The sequence below is a fragment of the Natator depressus genome, chromosome 19 (assembly GCF_965152275.1).
Source record: "Natator depressus isolate rNatDep1 chromosome 19, rNatDep2.hap1, whole genome shotgun sequence".
Lineage (NCBI taxonomy): Eukaryota > Metazoa > Chordata > Testudines > Cheloniidae > Natator > Natator depressus.
In genome coordinates, this window is record NC_134252.1 from 5,675,095 (window position 1) to 5,701,822 (window position 26,728).

Consider the following 26,728-nt stretch of genomic DNA (forward strand, 5'->3'; position numbering starts at 1 on the left):
CTATATGTCTGTGTGGAGTTTCCTTGGGCCAGGCCCCTCGGACCTCCAGTGGGAGCAGAAGGTGATGGTCAATGGGGAGACATTCCTGGGGTGGCGAGATCCGGGGAGAGAGAAAACTGTTGTCAGGCCCTGGGTGGTGCAGCCCCAGAGGCTGAGGGGCTGTGTGAGCTGTGTGAGGGTCCCAGGGACGAAGCCCCTCGCCCTGCCTATGGCCCAGATCCCTGTGCAGACCCAGGAGGGGTCAGGCTGGCTGGTTGTTGGGGTGCTCCAGGATATCAGCTGTGAGACCCTGTTGGGAGGTGACTGTGTCTCTTTGGGACAGGTTCCAGGCCCTGCTCCTGTAACGGCCAAGGGTTTGAATTTGAATCCAGGGAACCAATCGGTGGAGAGGGAAATGGTCAGTGAAAATGCAGATGACCTGGCTGGCAGGGGGAGGAGCTGCTAGGCTCAGGCTACCTGCCTGCCTGTAACCAGACCCCTGGGGCTGGGTGGGACAGAGAGATGCTCCCCGCCCCCTTGCACACTGGAGAAGGGGGCTCACGCTGGCTCTGATGCTGTGAGGAAAGCAGCGAGCTCGCTGCCTACCCCACTGGGACAGCAAGGGCAGCGCTGAGCAAGGGGGAAGATAAGACCCCAGCTGAGTGGGGGGATGAGCCTAGGCAGCCTTGTGAGCTGATGGCTGTGTCTAGTCAGCAGGGTGGGAAGGCGAGGAGAGTGGAAGATGAGTGTCCCTGGACCTTACCTGTTAGCTGGGTGGAGAATTGTGACAGGGAAGGAAACGTGCCTGTGTCTGTCAGGGGTATTGACTTGCCTGTGGAGGGAGCTACCCTGATCTCCAAGCAGTTGTCTGTGACCAGCCCTGTGTGCTGGGACAAGGGGAAAGAGATCCCAAGCTGTGTGTCTGGGAAAGGAGAAAGTGTGTCCGGCTCTTCTTTGTCTGTGCAGCAGACAGAAGGGTCCTTTCCGCCTGTGATGGTTGAGGGTAGTGCAGTTGTCTCAGAGCTGGTTCTGGATTCAGCTAAAGCCCAGGAAGGGAAGGGTCCTAAGTTTGTGTCTGCTCGGGAGAATGGCCCTGTAAGTAGGTCACATCCAGTTAGTGTCTATGTAAAATCCCAGAGCCCAGACAATTCCGGTGCTTGTATTTTGCCTGTTGCTAGTGTGTTGTTGGGAAAGGGTGTCGCAACTCTGTCTAATCAGGGTGAGATCCTAGCCAGGGCACAAGGAGAGCATGAAGGTGATGTGATTGTGTTAGCTACTGAGGGTGTGGAAACCTGTAGCAAGAAGGAAAAGATTCCTGAACTTGTGTGTGGCAAAGGGAAGGAGAATGCTTCTGACCTTTTCTCTAGGAAGTCTGTCAGTTTGCCTGAAAGGGGATTGTGTAGGAATCCGCCGGATGGGCTAGAGGTAATTCTGGATGTAAGGGAGACCCAGAAAGAGTCTGTTGTTGCTCAGGAAAGTGTTCCTCTAGAGCAAGCCCTAGGTGAAGAGGGTAAGGGCAGAATTTCTGTGAGGGGTGAATTGTTGCATAGAAAAGCCCCTAGGGAAGGAATCCTCATGGAGTCTTTGCAAGCAGTTTACTGCAACTGAAGGGTGTGAAAGTGATTTAATCAAGAAAGTTTCAGTTCCTAACAGCCAGAAATTTTCTGTTGTGAATGGATCCACTGACTGTCCTGTTGAGAGACCCAGTGTGGAGAGCTTTGAGAAGGTCTCAGATGAAGTGAAAGCTGTTAAGAAAGTTAAACCGTCCTATAACCAAGTGGCTGTGTTTGGCCAGCTTGATGGGGAGAAGACCCAATCCCAGTTTGACCCACTGGGGTTTTGGGGTGGCCAAAGGGCACGGGCCGCATAAACCTTCCCACATGCGGCCTGCGAGTGCTATCGACCACCCCCGACCTAAGGGAGGGCGTGAAACTGGAAGGTCCTGGTGTAACTCCTACCAAGGAATGGGAGAGATGCTGGGGCATCCATGGGAACGTTGGTGGCTTCGAACTTCCCCAGGTCACCAGCTAAAGTGACCCCGCTCAGTTCGATCTCGAAGGGGGGAGAGATGTGACGAAGTGGGACTGTTCTTAATGTTTCCTCTGAATAGTGTGGGGGTGCCTCAGTTTCCCCTATGAAGTTCTTAAGTATCTAGGTGGTGCGGTATGGGTGTATGATCATTGCAGAGCCCTAGAGGGCATGTGTGTGCAGGAGTCTGGACACAGAGAATGGCCGACACCCTGTTTCCTGGCAACTGATGGCCTGGGCCCTTCCCCCCTGCAAGGTGAGAGCTAAAGGGTTGGAGAACAAAGGAATCAGGTGACCTCCTGGCCTGGGAAAGGAACAAAGCCCAGAGGAGGAGGGGCTGGAGGGAGTTTCAGTTTGGGGCTGGCTGGGACATGGAGTGAAGGGCAGACATGGTTGTCTGGCTCACTGCCCCCCAAAATGGACCCAGCTGAGGGGTCCTGTTCTCTGCACCTGCAAGCTCTGTGTTAGACCATGTTCCTGTCGTCTAATAAACCTCTGTTTTACTGGCTCACTGAGAGTCCCGTCTGACTGCAAAGTTGGGGTGCAGGACCCTCTGGCTTCCCCAGGAGCCCCACCTGTGTGGACTCGCTGGGGGAAGCGCACGGAGGGGCAGAGGATGCTGAATGCTCCGAGGTCAGACCCAGGAAGGTGGAAGCTGTGTGAGCTGTGTGTCCTGAAGACGGGCTGCTCACGGAAAGGCGACTGCCCCAGAGTCCTGACTGGCTTCATGGGGAGCAGTTCCAGAGCATCGCCCGGGCACTCCGTGACAGCCACGCTGACCTTGGAGGGGAGGAATCTGGCGCCGGGCCTTCTCAAGTCCTGGGGTGCCCAGACGTGAGCCCTGCAGCCCAGGGTTTTGGTCCAGGCCCATCTCTGTCTTAAACACCCTCATGCCCCCAAATAGCACGTCCAGGGGGTGGGGCTGGTCAACACTCTACAGCTTCAGACTGAGCCATGAGGTGCTTTCCGCGCCTGGGGTCGTGAGCATGTCAGGGATTTCTTTGCCCTCTAATCGGACCTGCACCTGTCCCTCGCTAGCTGGAGAGCCGCCAACTACAGCCATTTCTGGGGGATGACGCTGGACGAAGGGGTCCGCCACCGGCTGGGGACCATCAAACCACCCCCCACGGTCATGAACATGAACGAGCTGCAGGTGAGTCTGTCTTGCCTGGCCCAGGCCTTGAATAGGGTGGGGGTTGGGTTACATTCCCCTGTGTTGTTCCTGGGCTGTTTAATACCTGTCCACTTGAGACCAACTCTCCCGTCCCAGCCTGCAGCTGGGATCTGATCTCTGTGCGGGGCATTGCCCCCATTATACAGATGAGCACTGAGGCACGGGGCAGATTAAGTGACTTGACCAAGGTCATACTGGGTGTCTGTGCCTGAGCTGGGAATTGGCCCAGTCCAGCGCTGACCCTCCTTCCTATCCTGGCAGGGCCTTACCCCTTGTGCTGGAATGGCGCCATGCTTTGGCTGAAGACTGAAGTGGGCAGATACTCCCAGGCCTGTAGTGGGGGCTCCGTGGGGGTCTTATTAGGCCTGTTCCTCTGGAAACCCCAGCTCAGTAGCTTCAGCCTTGCAGTCCCTGAATTCTTTTCCTTTCCTTCCCCTGTTTGTTTCCCATCGGAAAGCGAGGTCCGCGCCGGCCCCCCAGGCCCCTGCTGTACCACTGCTGAGTCTGCAAAGCCAGCCCGCTGCACGGTGCATTACCCCAGACGCATCCTGTCCCCAAAGGCTCCTGCTAGAACAAACACGCAGGCAGGGGCTGCCAGGGCACGACCCCGACGTCGCCCGGGCTCTGCTCCCATCCAGCGCGGCCCCGTTCACCGCGGAGGGCGGCCCCTGCCGGGGCGGGTGGAAGAGCGACAGGGCATGCTCAGGCTCGTTCTTTTCCAAGCACATTCTTGGAGAGCAAGATGCTGTTTTTCCAGTGGGGGCCGGGGGGAAGTTAGCTGGCTCAGCCGGGCAGGAAACCCAGGCTGTCAGCGGATGGGACAGGCCGTTATTCCAGCTTGCGCTATTGTTCGCCTGCTGCCTTTTTTTTTTTTGTCTCTTGGCGCTTCTGCTTGACCCAGGACTTGGGGGTAGGCTGAGCCAGGGCAGGAAGAGGTGCGAATGGGGGGAAAGGCCATATTTCATTCCGCTTTCCCATTCTCGGGGATTCTCTGTACTCTTCTAAGCCAGGCACAGGGGCTGCATCCACTCGGGTGGGGGGCTGCCCCTGCCCGACGCATGGCACCCCGGTTGGGAGGGGACCTGATGTTGCCATGACGTGGGGGTGGCAAAGGTCGGGGCGGTCAGGAGATAGCGTGCTCAGATTCCGTTAACGACCTCAGGGCAGCGTCCCCAACAGCGCCTCCTGGTGGTGACGGCAGGCAACAGTGCAGCAGCCCCAAGCCAGGCCAGGCTGCGGGTAGCTCCCTGGCCAAGTGTGCTAGGCGGTTGATCCACACCCGACCCTGCTCTCACTGACCGGAGCTAGTGCTTTAGAGGCCTGTACTTTGGGGTCAGAGCCCTTGGGTGTGATCCTGGCTGGGTACGCTCTTGCAGGGATGGGGCGAGTCTGTATGGTCAAGGTGTTTACACCATTCTCCTTCACTCCAGCGTCTCCGCACCTTGCCGGCTGGCAGCCTCTTTCCACCAAGGCAGGAAGGAAACTCCAAGGCCAGAGCAGAGTCCTGAAATAGTCTTGTGCTGACCCCAGTCCCAGCAGACCATATTTACCCCTCCTCCCGCTGGGAACCTTGAAATCATCAAGGCGCGGGGGAGGGAAAGAAGGGTCACTGTTGTTACGGCCTGGCTTTGTTTTTCTTGGACTGCTCCTGTCGTTGGCGCGAGCTTGCTCAGGAGAGAACATAGCGCAAACATCAGCCCGACTTCCCCTCTGAGCTCGGCGGCACGGGTGGACCACTGTCCAAAGCAGTGTCCTTCACTCTCTGACCATGTGTATTTTTAGAGACGTTTCCTGATCACACATAAACGCTCCGCACTCTAATTGCATCCGCCCCGGTGCATGGCTGGCAGCCGGCCGGGGGCTGGGCTGCGTTGCCCAGGAAGGACTTCCTGAATTCACACCAAAAACCAAAGGCTGCCATTTGTTCTGCCGTTGGAGGGTGACCCGGGGACCTCTGCAATTCAGCCGGGTTTAAAGAAAGCCTGTTGTTGTTACAGTAACCCAAGAAGCTGGAACCTGAGTTCAGGGCCCCCGGTGCACACACCCAGGGAGAGACAGCCCTGCCCCAAGGTGCTGGCAGTGTCACTAGACGAGAGAGAGAAGGATTCATGTCCCCGTTTTGCAGTTGGGGAACAGAGATGCAGAGGGTGAAAATTTCCACAGAACCCAAGTCAATTAGGAGCCCAAATCCCATTGACTTCCAAAGAGACTTAGGCTCTTACATGCCTGTCCCTTTCGAAGAAGGGACTTAGGAACTTTGAAAACTTACCCAAGCCAATGGGAGTTAGACACCTAAATACCTCTGAGCCCAAGTGACCTGCACAGAGTCAGTGGCAGAGCCAGGAACCGGCCCAGAGCTCCTGGGTCCCAGCCCAGTGCTTTAACCACAAGCCCACCAAGTGGTTAGGGTTGATTGCCTACTTGGGGGAGGTTTGGATCCTGCAGGATGCTTTTGGCAGGAGTAGGGAGCAAAGGCTCCTGGGGAAAGGGGAAGAGGCCAGGCTCTCAGCTGGCCCTGGGGTATCTTCTCTAGAAGGGCTCCTCTCTTGAATGCAGCCTGGAAATCCAGCCGCCCTCGGCCGTGGTGTCCCTGGTGCTCTGGCACTGAGCCCCTGTGGCCCGCTGAGGCTCCCTGTCTCTGCCTCTGCAGATGAGCATGGACACCAACGAGTGGCTCCCCAGCCATTTCAACGCAGCTGACAAATGGCCCGGGTTGATCCTCGAGCCCCTGGACCAGGGCAATTGTGCCGGCTCCTGGGCTTTCTCTACAGCAGGTAAGACGCCTGTTGGGCAGAAGTGCCAGGCTGCGTGCCCCAGCAGGAGGCTGAAGGGTGGCTGGTGCAGAGAGACGGAGCCCTCCCTACCCACTCACTGGAAGACCTCTGCCACTTCTGCACCTTGCTGCCATGGCTCGCCCATTGACGTGGTGGGTAGGACGGGCCCTGGCTCCCAGTTGCCCCGACTTCATTTTGCAAAGCTGGAACGACCTGCAGCTTTGGCCCATCCTTAGGGCCAAGAGCCAGCTGCTCTCTGTCCCGGATTGGGCCCCTGGGGGTGAGGCTGATTGGCTGGGGGGAAGGGAGAAGAGTTGTACCTGCTACATTAGGAACCTCCTAACCATGTGAGTTTCCCCCAAGCGGTGGCATCGGACAGGATCTCCATCCATTCCATGGGGCACATGACGCCCGCCCTGTCCCCCCAGAACCTGATCTCGTGTGACACCCGGAACCAGCAGGGCTGCAGCGGGGGCCGGATCGACCGGGCCTGGTGGTATCTGCGCAGGAGAGGGTGAGTGTGGAAGGGCATCGGCAGAGCTTTGGGCAGGGGTGGGAGCCCCGGAGTGGGGCAGCGGGGAAGGGGGCTGCAGGGCAGAGGTGGAATGAATCAGCCGAGATGTGTCTGGAGGGTTCAGGGCTCGGAGAGTGGCGGCCTGCGGCTCGGGATGGAGAGCTGTGTGAGGCGGGGGGCAGGAATGTAGCAGGGGGGCTGAGGCTGGGGTTGGGGGAAGCCCAGGGCTGGAACAGCAGAAGAGTGATGGGTTGGAATCGAGGGGCACTGAAAAAACCAGCGGGGGGAGAGAGGGAAGGACTTGTTGCACTGTGCCCAAGAACAGGCTGGCATTGCCCAGAGAATGAGCCGTCCCCTGGCACGGTCCCCTCCAATCTGAAACGGGGCCAGCATCTTGGTCAAGCCATCCTGGAGCTGCACCGAGCATCCCAGCACTCCCCGTCCCATCGTCCCTGTGCCGGGGGGCAGCCCATGGGCTGGGCCTGCTGGGGCTGGCGCCTTGTCCCACCTGCCGCTGTGCATCCCTCTCTAACCCCCACTCTTGCCTCCCAGGGTGGTGACTGACAGCTGCTACCCCTTCACCAGCTGGGAGAAGGACAGTGCCCACACAGGCCGGCCCTGCATGATGCAAAGTCGCTCCACGGGCAGAGGGAAGAGGCAAGCCACCCAGCAGTGCCCTAACCCCCAGGCCCACTCCAACGAGATCTACCAGTCGACCCCCGCCTATCGCCTCTCCTCCAGCGTAAGTGCTGTTGCCCTGCCCGGATCCCTCTGCGGGTGGAGTCCAGCCCCCGAGGGGTTAACGCTGGCTGGCCCTGGGCTGGTCCGGGAGGCTGGAGGCTAATCGCACTCGCTCAGGGACAGCAGGCTCCAATGGGGAGGGCATTGGAGGGGTGGGGCGAGGGCAGTGCCCAGATTAAAGCCCAGGGTCTCCCAGCTGCCACTACTTCCCGGCCCATGTGTGTGACCCAGCCCTGCTCTGTGTTTGCAGGAGAAGGAGATCATGAAGGAGCTGATGGAGAATGGACCTGTGCAAGGTAAGGGATGCGCCAGCTGGACTGGACCCACCCACCATCTGCCATAGGGAATCCCCTCCCCATCCGACTCTGGCACAGACCCTGCTACCCTTCCAGCCCCAGGGAGCCCCCTCCCTCTCCTGCAGACCCTGTTACTAGTCCCTGGCTAGTGCAGAGGAGGGGGGCTAGGTGGTTGGCTTCCATTTGGGCTGCTCCTTCTCCTTTTGGGAGTGGGGTAAAGGGGGCACGTCCCTCTGGCGGCTGCCCCTCTGTTGCTATCCCTGGCCGCATCTGGCACCCATCTCCAGGAGCTCAGGGTGGAGCTGGCAGGGGAGACATTAGCCTTGAGCGCTGGGCTTCGAGGATCCCATCGGGGCTTAGGCCCAGACCAGCTCAGCAAGGCCAGGGGGCTCTGCGTGCCGGCCGGCTGAAAAACCAGGGTCTTTCCTAGCGGAAACATAGGTTCGGAAGCAGCTCAGCAGGGTTTTGAGGGTCTACATTTTGGGCATCGGTGCTTTGTGAATCTAGCCCTCGGGTGCTGTGGAGGTGAGCGTGGTGTGAGAACCTGTGTGGAATAGAAAAGACTGGCCCCTTCGGCATGGGCTCATGTCCTGAGTGTTCGCTGCCTGAGGCCACGCTTAATCCCGTGTGCTTCCCAATGGGACAGCAAACGGGGCCTGTTCCTGATTCAGGGAGCAGGATCCCATCATGTCGAAAGAGGGGGCAAGAATTAGACGCAGCCTGGGTGTGGGTCTAGGACAAGGACCATCTCTTTGCACTGTGTTTGTACAGCTCCTAGCGCAACGGGGTCCTGGTCTGTGACTCAGGGCCCCACAATTGTCCCACAATACAAATTATAATAAATAACAATAGAGGCCGCCGAATCCAAGATGATGCCCAGGGTCTAGGCCTGAACGACCTATTAGTAATCATGCTCATTAACGGCTAGCCAAAATACCATTGCTCCAGGCAGCGTAAGGAAACAAAGCCGCAGACGTACAGCAGATGTTCGTTTCAACATTTACAAAAGAATCGTCCGTCAGTCTTTAAATCTGTCATGAAAGGCCCTTCGATTTCAGGTTTTATTTTTCTTTACGATTTCCCAGGACTGTATTAGTGTTTATTACAAACACTTTTAAAAAGGATCAGAAATCAGCGGCAAAAAATTAACTTCACCGGTTTCTGGGTAAATATCAGGAATAATATTGGCGGACGGGAGGCCAGACACGGAGCAGAGTAAGAGGACTGAAGTAAAAGCTGCCGCGTGTGGTGGTTTAGTTCATGGATTGCACATTCCCGGTTCACACGCACTCCACGGTCTTACTTTAACAGCCTCCCGGGTACACTTTGTCTAACTTATTACCACCTAAACACAACTCTGCTGTACTGGATTTTCTTAACATCATTGTTCTATTCCTGTACCTGAGTGGTCTAAAATTCGGGTGAAAATCACGAAAAACCCAATGCTAGCTTTTGTAAAACCTGGGACATTTTCAGTAAAACCGGAAAAACAAGGGCCTTAAGTGTCCCGCCGAGCTAGCTAGTGGCCTCCCCTCCCCATCTCAGCACCAGTGGGTACCCACACTGGTAAACACCTTGCATACCACCTCCATGCACACACTCTCCCTTTGGCAGGCAGGGCGAGGCTGGTTAATGGTTAACAAGCCGTGTGATTGGTAAAGCCGCAGTTCAGCTGATTAATGGTCACTGATGCTGGGGCCCATCCTGCTCCCTCCTCACAAATGGGGGCTTTGCGTCACCAGGACCATGTTCAATTATTAACCGCAGGGAGCTGATCTCAAATTCCCGTTGGTTTGGTTTTTAATCGGCATGATAATACATTTTGTAAAAGCTCCCTCGGCCAGAGCAGTCCAAAGGGGAGGGAGAAATCCTGCTCGAAAACCCAGCTGTGTTCTCCCCATCTGCACAAGACTCCCATATATTTTCAGCCTGGCTGACTTTCCATTTCGATTAAGCAACCAAACAACAAAGAACAAAAGTGAAGTCTGCTTGGGGAGAGAGAGCACAGTGTGTGCGTCTTTGTCTGAGCATGCTGCATTAACTCCACCTCTCACAAAATGGCTCAGGAAATTTAAAGGTGCGGTACATACAACCTCCCTCCACCAAGGTCACCTAGCTACCGACACCAGAGGGGCAGAGGATAGAGGGGCATCACCTGGGAAAGAAATCTGGCTTGAAGGGGGCAGCATGGGCCCTGCACACCCAGCTGACGTGTAGCTGTCCCCTCGCCCCGTGGTGACACTGCTTTTTCCTCCCTGTCTGCAGCCATCATGGAGGTTCACGAGGATTTCTTCGTGTACAAGAGCGGAGTTTATCGGCACACGCCGGTGATGGCTGGGAAGCCGGAGCGCCACCGGAGACACGGCACACACTCGGTGAAAATCACAGGGTAAGGAGGGCCTCTCGTACCCGTGCCAGAGGTGCTGGGGAGGGTTATGTGGGTGTTTGAGAAGGTGTCGGGGAGGGAGATGGGGGCGTGGGCGACTGTTGGAATTAGTGGTGTGTCGAGGTGGGGGGGGGGAGTCAGGCATTTGCGAGTGCCGTCTGGGCGGTGTGCGGGCCTGCGCACTGAGGCCAGAACGAGGGGGTGTTGGTGGGAGGCTGTTGGCTGGCTGGGTTTATTGGGGAGATGTCACACTGAAGCACTGGGCTGTTTGCTGAAGGGGCCGAGCACTGTGTATTTGGAGGGGGGGCAGTGGTGAGTGGCATTGAACGCGTGCCAGGCCGGCGCCCTCCCTGGAATGAGGAACCAAAGTACATTGCGGGGCCCTGCGGGGAGGGCAGAGGCCAGAGAAAGGATGGCAGCCAGACAGGGCCACTCCCTTTGGGGCGGGGTGGGGTAAGAGCTTTTCCTCTGTCGGCGCCCCTGGTGGGGGGCAACTCATCTCTGGGAGCCACTGGACTCTGTGGGGTGGGGCATGGCAGAAAAGCATCCCAAGAGACCCCTGTCTGAGCCAGCCTGCCTAGGCCAGTTGAAACAGAGCCTTGTCAAAGCAAAGAGGCGAAACAAATACGTTTCCTTTGCTTGAAGAAAAACACAGGGTGGGTTTAGTTCTCATGAGAGCGGGAGGCTGCCAGAGCCTGGCACCAGCTGGAATAGTTGTACCAGCCTGCCCTGCCCTCTGCTATTCCCGTCCTGGGGCCCCGCATGCAGCTCTGCTGGTGCCCCTCAAGCCCGATCCGCAGCCCCTCTGCTCTTCCACCCCTGAGCTTCTGCGCTGAGTGCAGAGCGCCAGGCTGCGGGGCTTGGTTGCAGGCTGGGTGTCGGGTGTGTGCTTGGAAGCAGCCGGGGCTGCAGCTGTGAAAAGCTGGTGCAGCTTGAGAGGCTGAGACCGGGATCCTGCCCCTATGGCAGTTAATGGCAAAACCCGCCTTGGCCCCTCGTGGGTGCAGGATCGGGGATGGAGCAATGGGCAGAGGGGTGGGGGAGTAACTCCAGCATGCTCTGCGCCCGGGGAAGCATCCCTGGCTGTATGGATGCTGGTATCTGTGTGGAGGGTGGTGTAAGCGCTGACAGCCCTGTCCGCCTGCCTTGTTCTCACTATTACACCGAATGATTGTTCCCCCCCGTTGGCACCACCCGTCCATGTCCCCAGGATGGCATGGACGGCCCAGCTGGGAGCACATCCCGCCCTGACTCCTGGTCCTGCCTGATCTCTCCACTGAGTCAATTCTAGGCACTGCTCTTGGGAAAAGCTCCCTCGGTCTGGGAAGACATTTTCCCTGCGGTGGAGGAAAGGAGTGCCCCTTCCTTGGGCTGGAGTGGAAGCGCGGGGAGGAGATGACAGGAGGGGGAAGCGGGTCCAGTGCTTTGGGCCCAGCCTGCGGCGAGTCCCACTCAGACGCTTTGCCTCGCTCCGAGAGGTGTGGGTAGAACCCCAGGTTTGCACCCATCGAGCCGCTGGGGACGCAGCGAGCAGGCAAGCCGCCCTGGAGGCCGGCTGTCCCCGCCGGAGGAGGGCGGTGTGGTCTACAGCACCCCCTCGTGACGGGGCTCACACTGGGACACCCCCTACTGCTGCTAGCTAGCTGAGCTCCCCTGCAGCCCTGCTGGGCTACTGCCTTCCAGGAAAGGCAGTGGCCAATGGGGAGCAGACAGCAGCCCAGCCTGCTGGGAGGTGGGGATGCAGCTGGCTCAGACTGTCCGACACCAGGCGGGGTGAGCAGTTATCGAGGGTGGGGCGGCAGGGTTGGCGCAGGGGTGAGGGGCTGGCATGAAGGGGGTGGCGAGGGGGCCAGGAGAGGGTGGTTTATGCTGCAGGTTTATGCTGCAGGAGGAGATCTGAGCCCCGTTGTGCCAGGTGCAGCCGGAGCAGGAGCTGGTTCAAGCAGACAAAGGAAGGATTGTTCCCCCATTTCACAGGTGGGGAACCGAGGCACTGAGAGACTGAGGGACGTGTTCAAGGTCGCACAGGGAGTCAGTAGCATCAAACCCTTAGCCACAGACCTTCCAGGGAGGGTTGTTAAGCTGTGAGACAGGTGCCCCAGATGCAGAACAAGACTGGGCTGAGCCCTAGGGACAGTGGAATGTCCTGTTTCTAGCAGGGTCTGATCCAGATCAACAGGTAGAGCCAAGAATAGCATGTCGGCCTCCGCCACCCGCTCGGGGCGCTGCCAGGCAGACACAAAGGACACAAGCCTTCTGTGTTTCCACCTCTGGGTGGCTGCCCCGGCTTGCCCGCTTCCTGGGCCCGCAAGCCGCTTGGCTCAGGTTTGCGGCTGCCACGCGGTGACGTGGCCTCTGGCGCTGGGGAGCCTGGAATGAGCCCTTGGAAATGTTCCAGGTCCCCTTCCAGCTGGGTCAGCCCGTATCTGGCTGGTTTCTTGCCGGTAGGCCAGGCAGTGGGGCCAAACGATTGCAGGGTGTGGGCCGACAGCCCCGCCCCTACAGCCAAAGCCAGGCCCCTCCACCAAAGCAAGTCTGGTTCCCCGAGAGCACTGAGCCCCTGCAGCTCCTTCAGCAGGCGTTGGGGGTGCAGAGCACCCTGGAACTCAGCTCCTTCCCGAGCAGGATAAAGGCGGCTGCATCTGTGTATTCTAGCCCGGCTGCAGTACCAAGGGGACATGAGAGACCCGAGGTCAGCGAGGGTTAATGCAGCCACCTGTCCTCTTTGGAGTGGACAGAGTGAAGGGCAACTGGACGGCGTCTCTGTATCCGCTAGGCCAGGGCCAGGCCAGCAGCAGCATTGGGGGCTGCAGAGCAGGGTTGAGGTGCATTGGCACACTTGGCTGCAGGCCTGGAGTAGCAGGAAGGCTGTGGGTTGGGGCTGGAGCGGGGTTGAGCCTGGGGCTTGGATAGTAATGCAGGGGGCTGGGAGTGAGGGGCCCCGGCAGAGCTGTGCGGGGCCCAGGACTGGCGCAGGAGGGGGCGGGGGGCTGGGAGTGAGGGGCCACGGCAGAGCTGTGTGGGGGAAGGTTGCCCAGCACTTGCCCCCTCTGTTCCTGGCTCACATCCCTGAGCATTCGACTCCCCTCCCCACGGCTGACTCTGCCTGGCTGGGTTCCGGGAGCGAGCTTGGCCCGTGGGCGGGAGCCGGGACCTCGGGGCTCCGCACCGTCTCCGCGAGCCAGGAAACCAGCAAAGCTAAACAAACCCCTGGCCCCGGGACCCCTCCAGCCGGCTATCCAAACCGGTGAACTGACAGTAAACGGAGTGTCGCTGTGGTTACCAGTTCCAACACCAAGAGCAAAACAGTCCCACGGGCAACAGCCCGGCTGGGGGCTGAAGGAAAAACCTGACGCCCCGAGCAAGCCCCGGGCAGGCAAGCGAGGGGCAGGAGGCTCCTTCCCCCTTGTGTTCTCTCCATCGGCTCACGGGAGAGTCGCGGCCGGCACCTTGCAAAGCCGAACCAGCCGGCCAGGTCCCCCCCGTGCCAGGTTTCCACGCCGTTCAGAATCACGACCGAGCGCGTGATGGGGGAGAGGGGCTCACGAGTGGGGTCGCCTCTGGCTCGCCCTGGGGCACAAGGCAAGGGTCGGACGGCTCCGGGGGATTGGGCCAAGTCTTCAATCCCCTCCCCTTGGGTTTGCTCAAGGGTGGGAGCACATGAAAAGGAAGGACTCAGAGGAGCGGGGTGCATCTGATCCAGGCGTTAGGCTCAGCCTTGCTGCTGGGTTTTAACTGGCTCCAGGGCTGTCCAGTTTCACTGGCACTGATCCAAGTAGCTGCCTTGTAGGGGAGAAAAGTGCCAGAATTTGGCCTCCATGGCTTCTCCTGCATGGCTAGGGTTGAGGGGCCGGATCCGCTGGGGCTGGGGCTGCGCTGTTCCCACCCTGACCCAGAACCAGACCCCCGCCTCTAACCTTCGGTTCCTTTCGATCCTGCCGCAGGTGGGGAGAAGAGAGGACGCCCCAGGGGCAGACGCAGAAGTACTGGGTGAGTGTCGCGCTGGCCACGAAGCGCCCTTGTAATCGCAGCCCCCCTGTGCTGGGGGCTGCATGGGTAGGGTTGAGAGAGGTGGGTGGGTCAGCATCCCACCGGCGCTGCGCGGCTTCCCGAGTCCTGGTGACGCTGCAGAGGTGCCATCAACTCCCCCAGGCCATGTGCCTTCCGTATGGGGCCAGTCCTCGAGCTACCGTCTTGAGGCTGGCTGCAGATCTCACACCTGGGCAAGGCGGTTGGTTGTGTGCTGGGGCACTGTAGAGGCCAGACATGGGCATGCTAAGGCTCAGGATTCAGATCAGGAGCCAGCAGCTTTATTCAGCGTGTGTGACGGGGCTGTGGGTCTCCCCAGGACAGACCAGCGATTCCCAGCTGGCACGGGCTTCGGCTGGCGCAGAACCGGGGATGGAGCCATTGCAGGGCAGCCTCTTCAGTTGTTCCAAAATTTGGGTCAGAACCAGGGAAGGGAAGGGGTGCTTTCCAGGGCACTGCTGTGTGCGGGTGCAGCTGTCTGACTGTGCGTGTGTGGCTGGCTGTGTGCGTGTGTCTGTGTGTGAGTGCATCTGGCTGTGTGCATCTGTCTGTCTGGCTGTGCCCACGCGTGTCTGGTTGTGCCCACGCATGTCTGGCTGTGCCCACGCGTGTCTGGCTGGCTGCATGCATCTTTCTTTGTGTGCATCAGGCTGGCTGTGTGTGCGCGTGTGTCTGTGTGCTTGCCTAGCTGGCTGTGGGTGTCTGGCTGTGTGCAGGTGTCTATGTGTGCGTCTGGCTGTATCAGTGCATTTGTGCATGCGTCTGTGTGTGCGTCTGTCTATCTGTCTGTGTGTGCGTCTGTCTGTCTGTGCGTGCGTCTGTCTGTGCGTGCCTCTGTCTGTCTGTGTGTGCGTCTGGCTGGCTGCGTGCTTGGACACATGTACTGCACACAGACTCGGCTGCTAACATCTTTTAACGTCTTTTTCTTACCTCCCTGCAGGTGGCTGCGAACTCCTGGGGCAAGCACTGGGGTGAGGACGGCTACTTCCGCATCGCCCGGGGTGCCAACGAGTGCGAGATCGAGACCTTCGTGGTGGGCGTCTGGGGCCGCGTCAGCATGGAGGACATGCGGCGCCGGAAGTGAGCCAGCCGGGTGGCCCCGCGTGGCACGGGGAGGCCTTTCCTCCCACAGCCCCGACGTGCTCCATGAAGCCCAAGTGTGATCTGGACCCAGCCACAGGCACCTGCAGCAGACTCTGACTCTGTCGCTACCCCCAAGGGACCCCGAAGGATCCCCAGTCGGCCTCCAGCCTCTCCCAGGACCAGGTAGGGCTCTGGGAGGCCTGGCACCCCGGGGACCTGGGAGGATCCCTGAGGACTCACGGAGCTGCCACCAAGGAATGTCTTCATAGCATGGGCCTCACCCCCTCCTGGTAACGGACCCTCGGCCCTGACCAGTTCCTAGCTGGAGACGTGCTGGGACCCCCAGGCCTGTTCCCCTCTGGGATGCTCCTTAGTGAGGATGGGGCCTGTTTACACTACTCGGGCAGGGTTTGGGGCCGTGGCTTCTGCTGTGGGGCTGGGGTGCCTTGGGCCCTGCCATGTGGCGGGGACAGACCAGTGGAAATCAGATCGGCCTGTCACCCCACCCTTTTGGGAACGATGCTGCCGCCTTCGGGGTTCCCCCTTGCCCCAGCCCCGTCACCCATCGCTGGGCTTTTCCCCAGAGATATGGAGGGGGCCCTAGGGCTTCCTGGACCCCCAGCTCTCCAGAGACCAACCTGTAGTTAACCCTTTCATCTCCCTGGGGGCAAGGGGTGCCACTGAGCCATGCCCTTGTCACCCCAGTGTCAGGGTGTTTGCCCCTTTGCCCTCTGCCAGTGGGCGAGGAGATGGTGCAGCCAGCACGAGGAACCCCAGCATTTCCTGAGAGCCTCTCGCATTACCAGGGAGCCGGATCTTCAGGGATTACCACCAGCCACGCTGCCTGGATGGAGCTGGGCCGGGGCAGGGGAGTAACTGCCGTGCTGCCGTCTTCACCCTGGTCATCTCTAGCTTTCCCATCATCCTAGAGGTTCCCTCCTCCCCGGCCCTCCCGCACCCTTGGGAGCCCACCCTGGTCTCCCACCCAGTCCCACTCCAGTCCCCACGGGATCTCCGACCAACCTCCCAATTTCCCACGCACCCTTCCACGGCCCCCTGCTCTGATCCTCAGCGTCTCACCTCCAAATGACCCCCATCTCGTGCGGAGCCCTGCTGGGACCCGGGCAAGGCTGGCTTTCTGCTGACACCGAGGCCACGGTGCGCTGGCCCGTATCTTATATGTGCTGAGCACTTGAAAGTGCGTCCCCAGCCCCCTGGCTTTTAACCACGGCCCCATGCTTTGTACCAGCCGGTAGGGTCTTAGTGCCTAATCCCGGCCTGGCTAAACAGGCCATTGTTGGGAGCCTGAGGTCACTCGGATGTTGGCGTTTGACGCCCTCGCTGGCGCTGTCAGCAGCGCAGCCCGAGTCGTGACAGTAAGCTGCAGCCTTTCATGTCAAAGAGGCGGAGGATTGTTAAACCAGACCCGTGCTTCCGCCTGACTGGAGAGGCGGGGACGGGGAGGGGGGCTTGAACTCCAGCAGAGAAGCCAGGAATTGCTCTTTGGCTCCAAAGGGCTCTGGGAGACCCAGTGACCAGGCAGCTCTCTGCACTGATGCAGAGAAGCAGAAGCCCGTCAGCATCAGGGGTGTTTGGATCTGGGGCGGGAGATGGAGCAAAACCAAATGGGACCCCTGGCTCGATCCAGGGCAGAAACCCCGTGTCTGAAACACGGCATTGCTGTGGCAAACTCTCACACGGGCCCTGGTGCGGGTTTCCTCTCCCCTCCGTGACACTACCCAGGCTGGACGGCTTGTCCTGCCTAGGCCTCCTTACCCGCTTGGATTTATTTTGCCCTTTCCGCCCAGCTGCTGCCCCCCCTTTCAGCAAATCCCCATTGTCCAGCTCAGAGCTTAGCTGCAAAAAACATCAAAAACTGTGAAATCCTTCCCGTCCCACCCCGGCTCCGGGCCCATCCCTCCGGCTTCCTGGCCGCGCTGGGATCAGTGTCTCCTTGTTCAAGAAGCAGCGTTGAAGTTAAGGGCAGAGCCAGCTCTTCTCCCAAAGGCCTTTAGCCTTTAAAGAGCGCCGTGTGAGAGCACATGCAACTCCTCCCTCCCCGTGTGCAAATGGGTGTTTGCACAGCCAGCCTCGCCTTTTTGTTTTGCACAAGCGGGCGTTGCTCACTAGGAGATGGCATTTGCCCTTGTGCAAACGTGGTAGCGCACAGCCTCTGGACCACTTGAGCCTGCCCTAGGCACTTGTGCTGCCCTGGGGCGAATTTCACACAAGGGGCGTTTGTGCCTTTAACAGGGCCCCAAAGGAGTGGTGTTCTTCCACCGGCTGTGGAGCTGGCTTGGGGCAGCTTTGTGCTGCGCCGAACTGGGAGGTGTCTCAGCGTAAAGCCGGGCAACTCCAGAGCGTAATCGAAACTTCTCTCCAGCCTGTCGCTTTCACGGAATCTGCCTTTTCCCTATGGTGCTAAAGGGCCCAGCCCAGGAAAATGTCCAGTACCAAGGGCCTTGATTTGGGGAATTTATCCTTCTGTCGCTGTCAGTGGCTAAGCCCCCTGGCTTTTTGACTTCAGTGGGAGCTGCACGTTGCAATGTTTGCTGATGTACTCACAACAGTGTTTGCTGATGTACTCAGAGCTTCAGCTGGGAGCAGGGGAGGGAGGCGCTCTGTGTCGCTCTCTCCTGATCCAAAGGGTAGTTGCTCTCAGCCCAACGTCCCCGTCCACGTCAGAGAAGAGAGCTGGTGTCCGAGATGTGGCAGATGCTTTGTCAGGACAATCTGGGTCCTGAGACTGCGCTGGCCAGTCTCAACAGTGAGTCTGTATCCAGAGACAGAACAAGACCGCAATCTACCTGCCTAGCGAGCGGTCGGGCTGTACGGAGGCGTTGTATTTTAAGAATCTTTTGTATTTATTGTGCTTTTTATTATTTGTACATAAATTTATTGAAGCCTCTCACCAGCACAACTGTGTCTTTCTTGCCCACCACGTGGGCCTGCTTCCCATTGGTTACCGCTGGCTATCCCTGAGGGTCATTAGCCCGCTCCAGCCTGCTGCCCTTTGAATTCAGGCTTGGGTGGGCCATCGAGTCAGAGATGGTAAAGCCAGAAGGGACCGTTATGATCAGCTAGTCTGTATAGCCCACCCACAGACCTCACCCGATAATGGCTGAATCGAGGCCATACCTCACAGCTGAGCTGGAGCACCTTGCTTTAGACTGACACCCCTGCGCCCCTGCTTGATTTAAAGCTTACAAGCGTGGAGCCTCCCCTCCGCCCCCTGGTAAATTCCATTGGTGAATCCTCTTTGGTGTTAAGAATTGGTGCCTGAATGTGTCTGGCTTCATCTTCTAGCAGGTGTATCTCATTCTACCTCTGTCTGCTGCATTACAGTGCCCTCTGCGCTCAGAAACCACCTCCCCAGCTAGCCAGCGTTGCATTTCATTCCTTTTAGTAGCCATTCAGAGCTGAAGATGAACCAGGGCGGCCCCCTCATCCCAGGTGCTGCATTGACAGGTTAAGACTTGCCTGAGGCACCGTCAGAAGGGTGTAAATGAACACAAAGGCTAAAATCAAATCCCGTGAAAGGTCAGTTTGAACTTTGCCATTGGCCAGCTGTAAGCCTGTGTCCAAAACTCTCATGCTTCAGGGCACAAGCCTACCTTGACCTGGCAACAGTCAGGAAGGAACTTCCCCTAAAGACAGATTATTCCATAACTGTCCATTGGGAGGTTTCCTTGCGCCTTCCTCTGACCCAGCTGGTACTGGCTATTATTAGCAACTTGGTTGCCCCCTCCCCATCCAGTCTGACAAGGCTTGTGTCCCTCGGTTAGCTGGGACATAGGCATCCTTGGATCAAGGAAACGGCCCATGGTTTTGCTGGGCGCCGCTCTCGGGGCTTGGCTCTTGCTGGTGCTCTGAAGAGCTGCAGGGCTGTAGGTGGTGAGACGCTGCTGATGAGCACTGAGCAGACAGTGGGCTTGGCCGGCCCTGCGTGCTGGGTGAGGAGGAGGTGGGAAGAGCCTTGTTTAACCGGCAGTGGCCATGGCCTGGTATTAGTACAGCGCCGTGGGTGCCAGGGGGAGACTGGAGCCTTTTCTTTTCTGCCCTGCTCCCCGTACCACTGGGGTGTGGGCAGACTGGGGTGAAGGAGCGTCTGGCTCCACCCGTCCCGAGATGTGGCACCGTGGGCTTTCCCTGTGGGCCAATCTTCAGGTGCTCGGGCCCAGGAGCGGGCAGGCCCAGGGTCTGCCCTGTGCGCAGCCATGCGGGAGACCTCTCCCCAGCACCCAAGCCCTCACTACCCATCGGAGCAGCCCCTCATCGGGGCCTCGCACCGCCCTGCCGCACCAATGAGCAGCGTTTCCTTTTGCATCTCCTGCTCGGTCAGTGGATTTTCCGTTCCCCTCTCCCCTGGTTCCTGGCAGCGATTGTTTTCCGAGGCCTGGCAAGCTCCCCAGGCCTGACACAGGGAATTCTTCACATGGCTGCACGGCTGCAGCTCCCCCGCCAGGGCTTACGCAGGCAAAGCTGCCGGCTTTCTGCCTCATTAACCGCCCCCCTGCAGGTGGCAGAGTCCCCCTCAGTGCCCCGGAGGCTGGTCCTGGCAGAAGCCACCAGCATTGGAGACCTCCTGGACTCCCCGAGCGGGTGCTCCAGGAGGTGGGGGCAGCCTTATCACCCACCTCTCGGGTTTTCCTTGAGTGGGTCCTGCGAGAGGGTGCTCCCACCCGCCCCTCACCCCAGGGCCTCCGACTTTGTCATCGGGCCCCTGCAAGCCCCCCCTCCCCCCCTTCCATAACCCGAGCCGGCTGTGCGCCCTGCAGCCGATTCGTTTCCGAACTGTGCCAAGGGAACAACTTTACACACTTGTGGGCCACACATTTCACTTCCTCGCCCTCGTGTCCCACCCCGATAGGAAGGGTCAGGACCTACTACCACCTGCAGAGGGTGAGGAAACCCTGGTGGGCCCCGGAAAAAACCCCGCCCCCCCACAACCTCCAAATGCTGCTTTCTGGAGCTGGCGGGGTGCTGTCCCAGCAGATGCCCACAGCTTAGCCCTAAGCCTTTGGGGGCCAGGGATGGACAGGCACATGGGCTGCGGTTTTGAGGGGACACACACACACACACACACACACACACACGCTCTCTCTCTCTCTCGCTCTCTCTCTTCCCTGGCACAGGGGCTGGCTGTGTTTGCAGGGTCATGGACGCGGCCTTTGTCACATGCCTGCTCAGGGTCATGCAATGCATGAGACACTGGTTGCTACACGTGGGTGGGGGGGGTGGCTGCTCCCTTCACCAGGCTGGCGCTGGCCATGGGGCAGGTGCGCTCCAAGCCGTCAGAGCTCGGCTCCTCGGGCTGGCCCTTCTGTCACTGAAACCAAGGAAGAAGCTTAACAGGTGCCATACCCCCCGCCCCGACCCGCACACCCTTACTGCCACCCCCCACACACACACCTTGCCCTTCATTTGCCCTCCCCACACAAGGGGGCAAAGGGGAGGGCCCTGCTGTCCCCACCTTGCCCCTCACGCCCCCCGCCCCACCCGGGTGAGGTCAGCACCTAGAACGAATGTGCTGGCGAGATAAAGGGCCCGTCATTGTCTCGCTTCCTGTTTTGCCAGGACACGGTGACCCCGGGAAACCCTGGTCCGGCGCACACGCGCAGCCCGCGCCAGGAACGTGCAGCCAGCCATGCGCGCGGGGGGGGCGTCTCCATGCTGGTTCCAGGGGTTCAAAGGTGTCAACCCAGAGCCGTGCTAAGCTAGGTGTGCCGACATCCCCGCCAGCCCCAAACAGCCCCCGCCGGAGAGGCGGGCCGATCGCGGGCACGATCACACGCCCTGGCTGCGCGATGCAGATGAGCCGCACCAGCCTCCTCTATGGGCCAGCGCACACCTGGGGAGGGCGCCCGGCACCCCACGGCTGGACAGCTCCAGCCCACCCCGGTCCATGGCTCCCCTCTGTGGACGGGCGCAACACCAGGACTAAAGGCGGGGCCCACATGTTAGCTGGGCCTGGCAGTTTGTAGTTGGCACTGTGTGTGTGTGTGTGTGTGTGTGTGTGCGTGTGCGTGCGCGTGCATGCTGGGGCTGTGTGTCGGGGGTGTGTGTGAGTGTGCGCGCGCGTGCGTGCTGGGGCTGTGTGTTGGGGGATGTGTGTGTGTGTGTGTGTGTGTGTGTGTGTGCACACGTGTGCATGCTGGGGCTGTGTATTGGGTGTGTGTGTGTGTGAGCGTGCGCGCGTGCTGGGGCTGTGTGTTGGGGGTGGCATACGCATTACTGCGGTGGCTGCAGTGGTAGTGGGGGTGCGGGGGGGGGGATGATGCGCCGGGCTGGCAACAGGGCGCCCAGGGAACCTCGTTATGGGTCATTCAGCGGCCTGGTGGTAATTCCCAAAGACAAACCTGACTTGGCAGGTTGGCTCACTGTCCCCCCACCCCACCCCCAAAATGAGCAAGCGGGGGGAGGGGGGCACTCAGCAGAAAGGCCACGGTGGGAACAAGCCAGCCCTGGCCCCAGCCCCATGGAGCAGCCAGTGGTTTATCTGCTGCCCCCCCCTTCCCACCCCCCCCCCCCAACTTCTGCAGCAGAAAGGCAGCAAGAGGAGAGCGCCACCTGGTGGCTGCACGTGCAGGGGCCCAAGCGGCATCAGCCGCCCCCCGGAGGAGCAAGCGTGTGATGTGGTCCGGCGCCGTTGGCTGGGCTCACGCCACAGAGCACCCTCCATCACGGAGCCATGGACCAAAGGGTGGCAGGGTCCCCCTGAAAAGCCGGGGGGGGGGGGGGAGGAGCCGCTAATGGCCTGGACATCTGCCAGGCTTCCCTCCTGCCATAACCGAGGAGCCGGTGCGCCCCAGCCTTGCTGTCCCAGCCCGCGGGACTGTGCACGAGCAGGACACACCCGCGGTGCTGTGCTGTGCAGCGCACGGGGAGTGTGTGGACTGAGGGGTCAGTGCTGGCCTTTCCCCTGGTAGGTGCTGGGTTAAAGCCCCGGCTGAGGGCACAGCCGGCTGGGATCACAACAGGAGCTGGCCCATGTGTCCTGAGTCTCACACATCCCCACACCCCTAGACTAGAATGAGTTACGGAGCCGGTGCGAGTCCTGCGAGTGGCATATTCCTGGAGTGCAGCAGGGCAGACTTCGGGCGTTGCACTGTGTCACGGAGTGCCCGGGCGATGCTCTGGAACTGCTCCCTATGAAGCCAGTCAGGACTCTGGGGCAGTCGCCTTCCGGTGAGCAGCCTGTCCGCAGGGCAAACAGCTCACACGGCTTCCACCTTCCTGGGTCTGACCTCGGAGCATTCAGCATCCTCTGCCCCTCCGTGTGCTTCCCACAGCGAGACCGCTCAGGCGGGGCTCCTGGGGAAGCCAGAGGGTCCTGCACCCCAACTCCGCAGTCAGACGGGACTCTCAGCCAGCCAGTAAAACAGAGGTTTATTAGACGACAGGAACATGGTCTAAAACAGAGCTTGCAGGTGCAGAGAACAGGACCCCTCAGCTGGGTCCATTTTGGAGGGCAGTGAGCCAGACAACCACGTCTGCACTTCACTCCATGTCCTAGCCAGCCTCCAAACTGAAACTCCCTCCAGCCCCCCCTCCTCTGGGCTTTGTTCCTTTCCCAGGCCAGGAGGTCACCTGATTCCTTTGTTCTCCAACCCTTTAGCTCTCACCTTGCAGGGGGGAAGGGTCCAGGCCATCAGTTGCCAGGAAACAGGGTGTCGGCCATTCTCTGTGTCCAGACCCCTGCACACACCTGCCCTCTAGGGCTCTGCAGTGATCATACACCCTTACCCCACCACCTAGATACTTAAGAACTGCATAAGGGAAATTGAGGCACCCCCACAATATTCGGAGGAACCATTAAGAACAGTCCCACTTCGTCACATCTCTCCCCCCTTCGAGATCGAACTGAGCGGGGTCACTTTAGGCGGTGACCTGGGGAAGTTCGAAGCCACCAACGTTCCCATGGATGCCCCAGCGTCTCTGCCATTCCTTGGTAGGAGTTACACCAGGCCCTTCCAGTTTCACGCCCTCCCTTAGGTCGGGGGTGGTCGATAGCACTCGCAGGCCGCATGTGGGAAGGTTTCTGCGGCCCGCCCTTTGGCCACCCCAAAACCCCAGGGGGTCAAACTTGGATTGGGTCTTCTCCCCAACAAGCTGGCCAAACACAGCCACTTGGTTATAGGACTGTTTAAGTTTCTTAACAGCTTTCACTCCATCTGAGACCTTCTCAAAGCTATCCACACTGGGTCTTTCAACAGGACAGTCAGTGGATCCATTCACAACAGAAAATTTCTGGCTGTTAGGAACTGAAACTTTCTTGATTAAATCACTTTCACACCCTTCAGTTGCAGTAAACTGCTTGCAAAGACTCCATGAGGATTCCTTTCCCTAGGGCTTTTCTATGCAACAATTCACCCCTCCCAGAAATTCTGCTCTTACCCTCTTTACCTAGGGCTTGCTCTAGAGGAACACGTTCCTGAGCAACAACAGACTCTTTCTGGGTCTCCCTTACATCCAGAATTACCTATGGCCCGTCCGGTGGATTCCTACACAATCCCCTTTCAGGCAAACTGACAGACTTCCTAGATAAATGGTCAGAAGCCTTCTCCTTCCCTTTGCCACACACAAGTTCAGGAATCTTTTCCTTCTTGCTACAGGTTTCCACACCCTCCATAGGTAACACAATCACATCACCTTCACGCTCTCCTTGTGCCCTGGCTAGGATCTCACCCTGATTAGACAGAGTTGCGACACCCTTTCCCAACCACACACGAGCAACAGGCAAAATACAAGCACCAGAATTGTCTGGTCTCTGGGATTTTACATAGACACTAACTGGATGCGACCTAGTTACAGGGCCATTCTCCTGAGCAGACACAAACTTAGGACCATTCCCTTCCTGGGCTTTAGCTGAATCCAGAACCAGCTCTGAGACAACTGCACAACGCTCAACCATCACAGGCTGCAAGGCCCCTTCTGTCTGCTCCACAGACCAAGAAGAGCCGGACACACTTTCTCCTTTACCAGACACACAGCTTGGGATCTCATTCCCCTTGTCCCAGCACACAAGGCTGGTCACAGACAACTGCTTGGAGATCAGGGTAGCTCCCTCCACAGGCAAGTCAATACCTCTGACAGGCACAGGCACGTTTCCTTCACTGTCCCAATTCTCCACCCAGCTAACAGGTAAGGTCCAGGGACACTCATCTTCCACTCTCCTCGCCTTCCCACCCTGCTGACTGGACAAAGCCATCAGATCACAAGGCTGCCTAGGCTCATCCAAACTTTCCTTACCAAGCACCTTGCCACTCCCCACAGATCCCCTCCCCTGCCTGTGTCTCCCCCCACTCAGCTGGGGTCTCAGCTCCCCCTGTGCTCAGCGCTGCCCTTGCTGTGCCAGTGGGGGTAGGCAGCGAGCTCGCTGCTTTCCTCACTGCATCAGAGCCAGCGTGAGCCCCCTCTCCGGAGTGCAAGGGCGCAGGGAGCATCTCTCTGTCCCACCCAGCCCCAGGGGTCTGCTTACAGGCAGGCAGGTAGCCTGAGCCTAGCGGCTCCTCCCTGCTGCCAGCCAGGTCATCTGCATTTTCACTGACCGTTTCCCTCTCCACCGATTGGTTCCCTGGATTCAAATTCAAACCCTCGGCCGTTACAGGAGCAGGGCCTGGATCCTGTCCCAAAGAGACACAGTTGCCCCACAACAGGGTCTCGCAGCTGGTGTCCTGGAGCACCCCAAAGACCAGCCAGCCCCACCCCTCCTGGGTCTGCACAGGGATCTGGGCCATAGGCAGGGCGAGGGGCTTCGTCCCTGGGACCCTCACCCAGCTCACACAGCCCCTCAACCTCTGAGGCTGCACCACCCAGGGCCTGACAACAGTTCTCTCTGTCCCAGGATCTCGCCACCCCAGGAATGTCTCCCCATTGACCATCACCTTCCGCTCCCACTGGGGGTCCGAGGGGCCTGGCCCCAGGAAACTCCACACAGACATATAGGTTGGGGTCAGGAGTGGGAGCCTGTCCACCTCCCCACCCATCTGGCCGACAGAGTCTATGGCCTTGGGACCCAGCAAGGGAGCTAGACACCGGGGCTTTTCCGCAGGGTCCCCCTGGTTCAAATCTCCAGCCTGCTCAAAGGCAGTGAGGTGGGCATCCACATCCCCCCCCTCCTTAACCAGGGGCAGCAATTTAGTCTCGAGGTTCCCTGCGGAACTGGCCCCCCGGGGTCTATCCCCACTCACCCCGGGGAGGTCCCCTAGGCCTCTCCGCTCCCCCACCGCCAGTTCATGCTGCTGCTGCTTCTGCAGCTCTTTCTCGGGCTCTCGCTGTCTCTCACAGTCCTCTTGCTCTCTCGGACTCAGCTCCAATCCCGTCCATCTCCGATCCCCGGATGGGGAACCCGATCGTGAAGACCCTCGTCTGGTCGGGGACAGGAGTCTTGGCGATGCCTGGCTACTACTCCAGCTGCTCGATTAACTGTGCTTTGGTGAACTTTCCAATGCTCAACCCTCTCTTTCTGCACAGGGTTACAATGTCCTTCTTAAGAAGACGGTGACAGACCATCACTCCGCTCTTCCCAAGTTGTTGTGGACTCACAGGCCTGTGTGCTCGCAGCTCCCCACGGTTTCCAGGGAGAACCCCTAGTGTGCCAGCCCTTCTCGAGGTCACCACCTCTTTGCCAGGGTCGAGCTGCAGACTCCTCCGCCCCTGGGACCGCTCGCTGCAATCCCCCGGGGGACCCTGTTACTGCAAAAGTCCTTTTCTCTGGTCACACAATCCTAGGGGTTAACCGCCCCCTGAAACCGTCTCTCTCTGAATCTTCAGCACGCCTAGTCCCCATCAATCCCCCTTTGTTTTACTGCTCCCCAGTCACTTACTGCAGGAAGCGCCATCCACGGGGTGCAGTAGATCCCACCGCTGCCACCAGTTGTCACGGAGTGCCCGGGCGATGCTCTGGAACTGCTCCCTATGAAGCCAGTCAGGACTCTGGGGCAGTCGCCTTCCGGTGAGCAGCCTGTCCGCAGGGCAAACAGCTCACACGGCTTCCACCTTCCTGGGTCTGACCTCGGAGCATTCAGCATCCTCTGCCCCTCCGTGTGCTTCCCACAGCGAGACCGCTCAGGCGGGGCTCCTGGGGAAGCCAGAGGGTCCTGCACCCCAACTCCGCAGTCAGACGGGACTCTCAGCCAGCCAGTAAAACAGAGGTTTATTAGACGACAGGAACATGGTCTAAAACAGAGCTTGCAGGTGCAGAGAACAGGACCCCTCAGCTGGGTCCATTTTGGAGGGCAGTGAGCCAGACAACCATGTCTGCCCTTCACTCCATGTCCTAGCCAGCCTCCAAACTGAAACTCCCTCCAGCCCCCCCTCCTCTGGGCTTTGTTCCTTTCCCAGGCCAGGAGGTCACCTGATTCCTTTGTTCTCCAACCCTTTAGCTCTCACCTTGCAGGGGGGAAGGGTCCAGGCCATCAGTTGCCAGGAAACAGGGTGTCGGCCATTCTCTGTGTCCAGACCCCTGCACACACCTGCCCTCTAGGGCTCTGCAGTGATCATACACCCTTACCCCACCACCTAGATACTTAAGAACTGCATAAGGGAAATTGAGGCACCCCCACAATATTCGGAGGAACCATTAAGAACAGTCCCACTTCGTCACACACTGGCCGGGGGAGAAGGCAGGCAGGAGGGCCCCGTGGGGAGGGGCTGGCTGGAGCTCTGGCTTTAAGGCCTGGCGGCCCCCTCCAATTCCATGTGCAGCTGTGAGCAAACCCC

General features: G+C 59.3%; 1 protein-coding gene across 2 annotated transcripts in view; it reads left to right on the top strand.

Annotated features, from left to right (window-relative positions):
- Positions 1-17,912, top strand: part of TINAGL1 (tubulointerstitial nephritis antigen like 1) — a 34,607-nt gene extending 16,695 nt beyond the window's left edge. The window contains exons 5-13 of one of the 2 annotated variants that reach the window (XM_074934604.1): positions 3,046-3,160; positions 5,832-5,955; positions 6,319-6,469; positions 7,022-7,211; positions 7,461-7,506; positions 9,772-9,895; positions 11,781-11,869; positions 13,837-13,882; positions 14,862-17,912. In XM_074934604.1, the coding sequence (XP_074790705.1) occupies positions 3,046-3,160; positions 5,832-5,955; positions 6,319-6,469; positions 7,022-7,211; positions 7,461-7,506; positions 9,772-9,895; positions 11,781-11,869; positions 13,837-13,882; positions 14,862-15,084 (1,108 nt within the window). In that variant the 3' untranslated portion in view covers positions 15,085-17,912. The remainder of the gene's footprint in view (positions 1-3,045; positions 3,161-5,831; positions 5,956-6,318; positions 6,470-7,021; positions 7,212-7,460; positions 7,507-9,771; positions 9,896-11,780; positions 11,870-13,836; positions 13,883-14,861) is intronic. The other variant, XM_074934605.1, reaches the window with a different exon arrangement.
- The last annotated feature ends 8,816 nt before the right edge of the window (positions 17,913-26,728 follow it).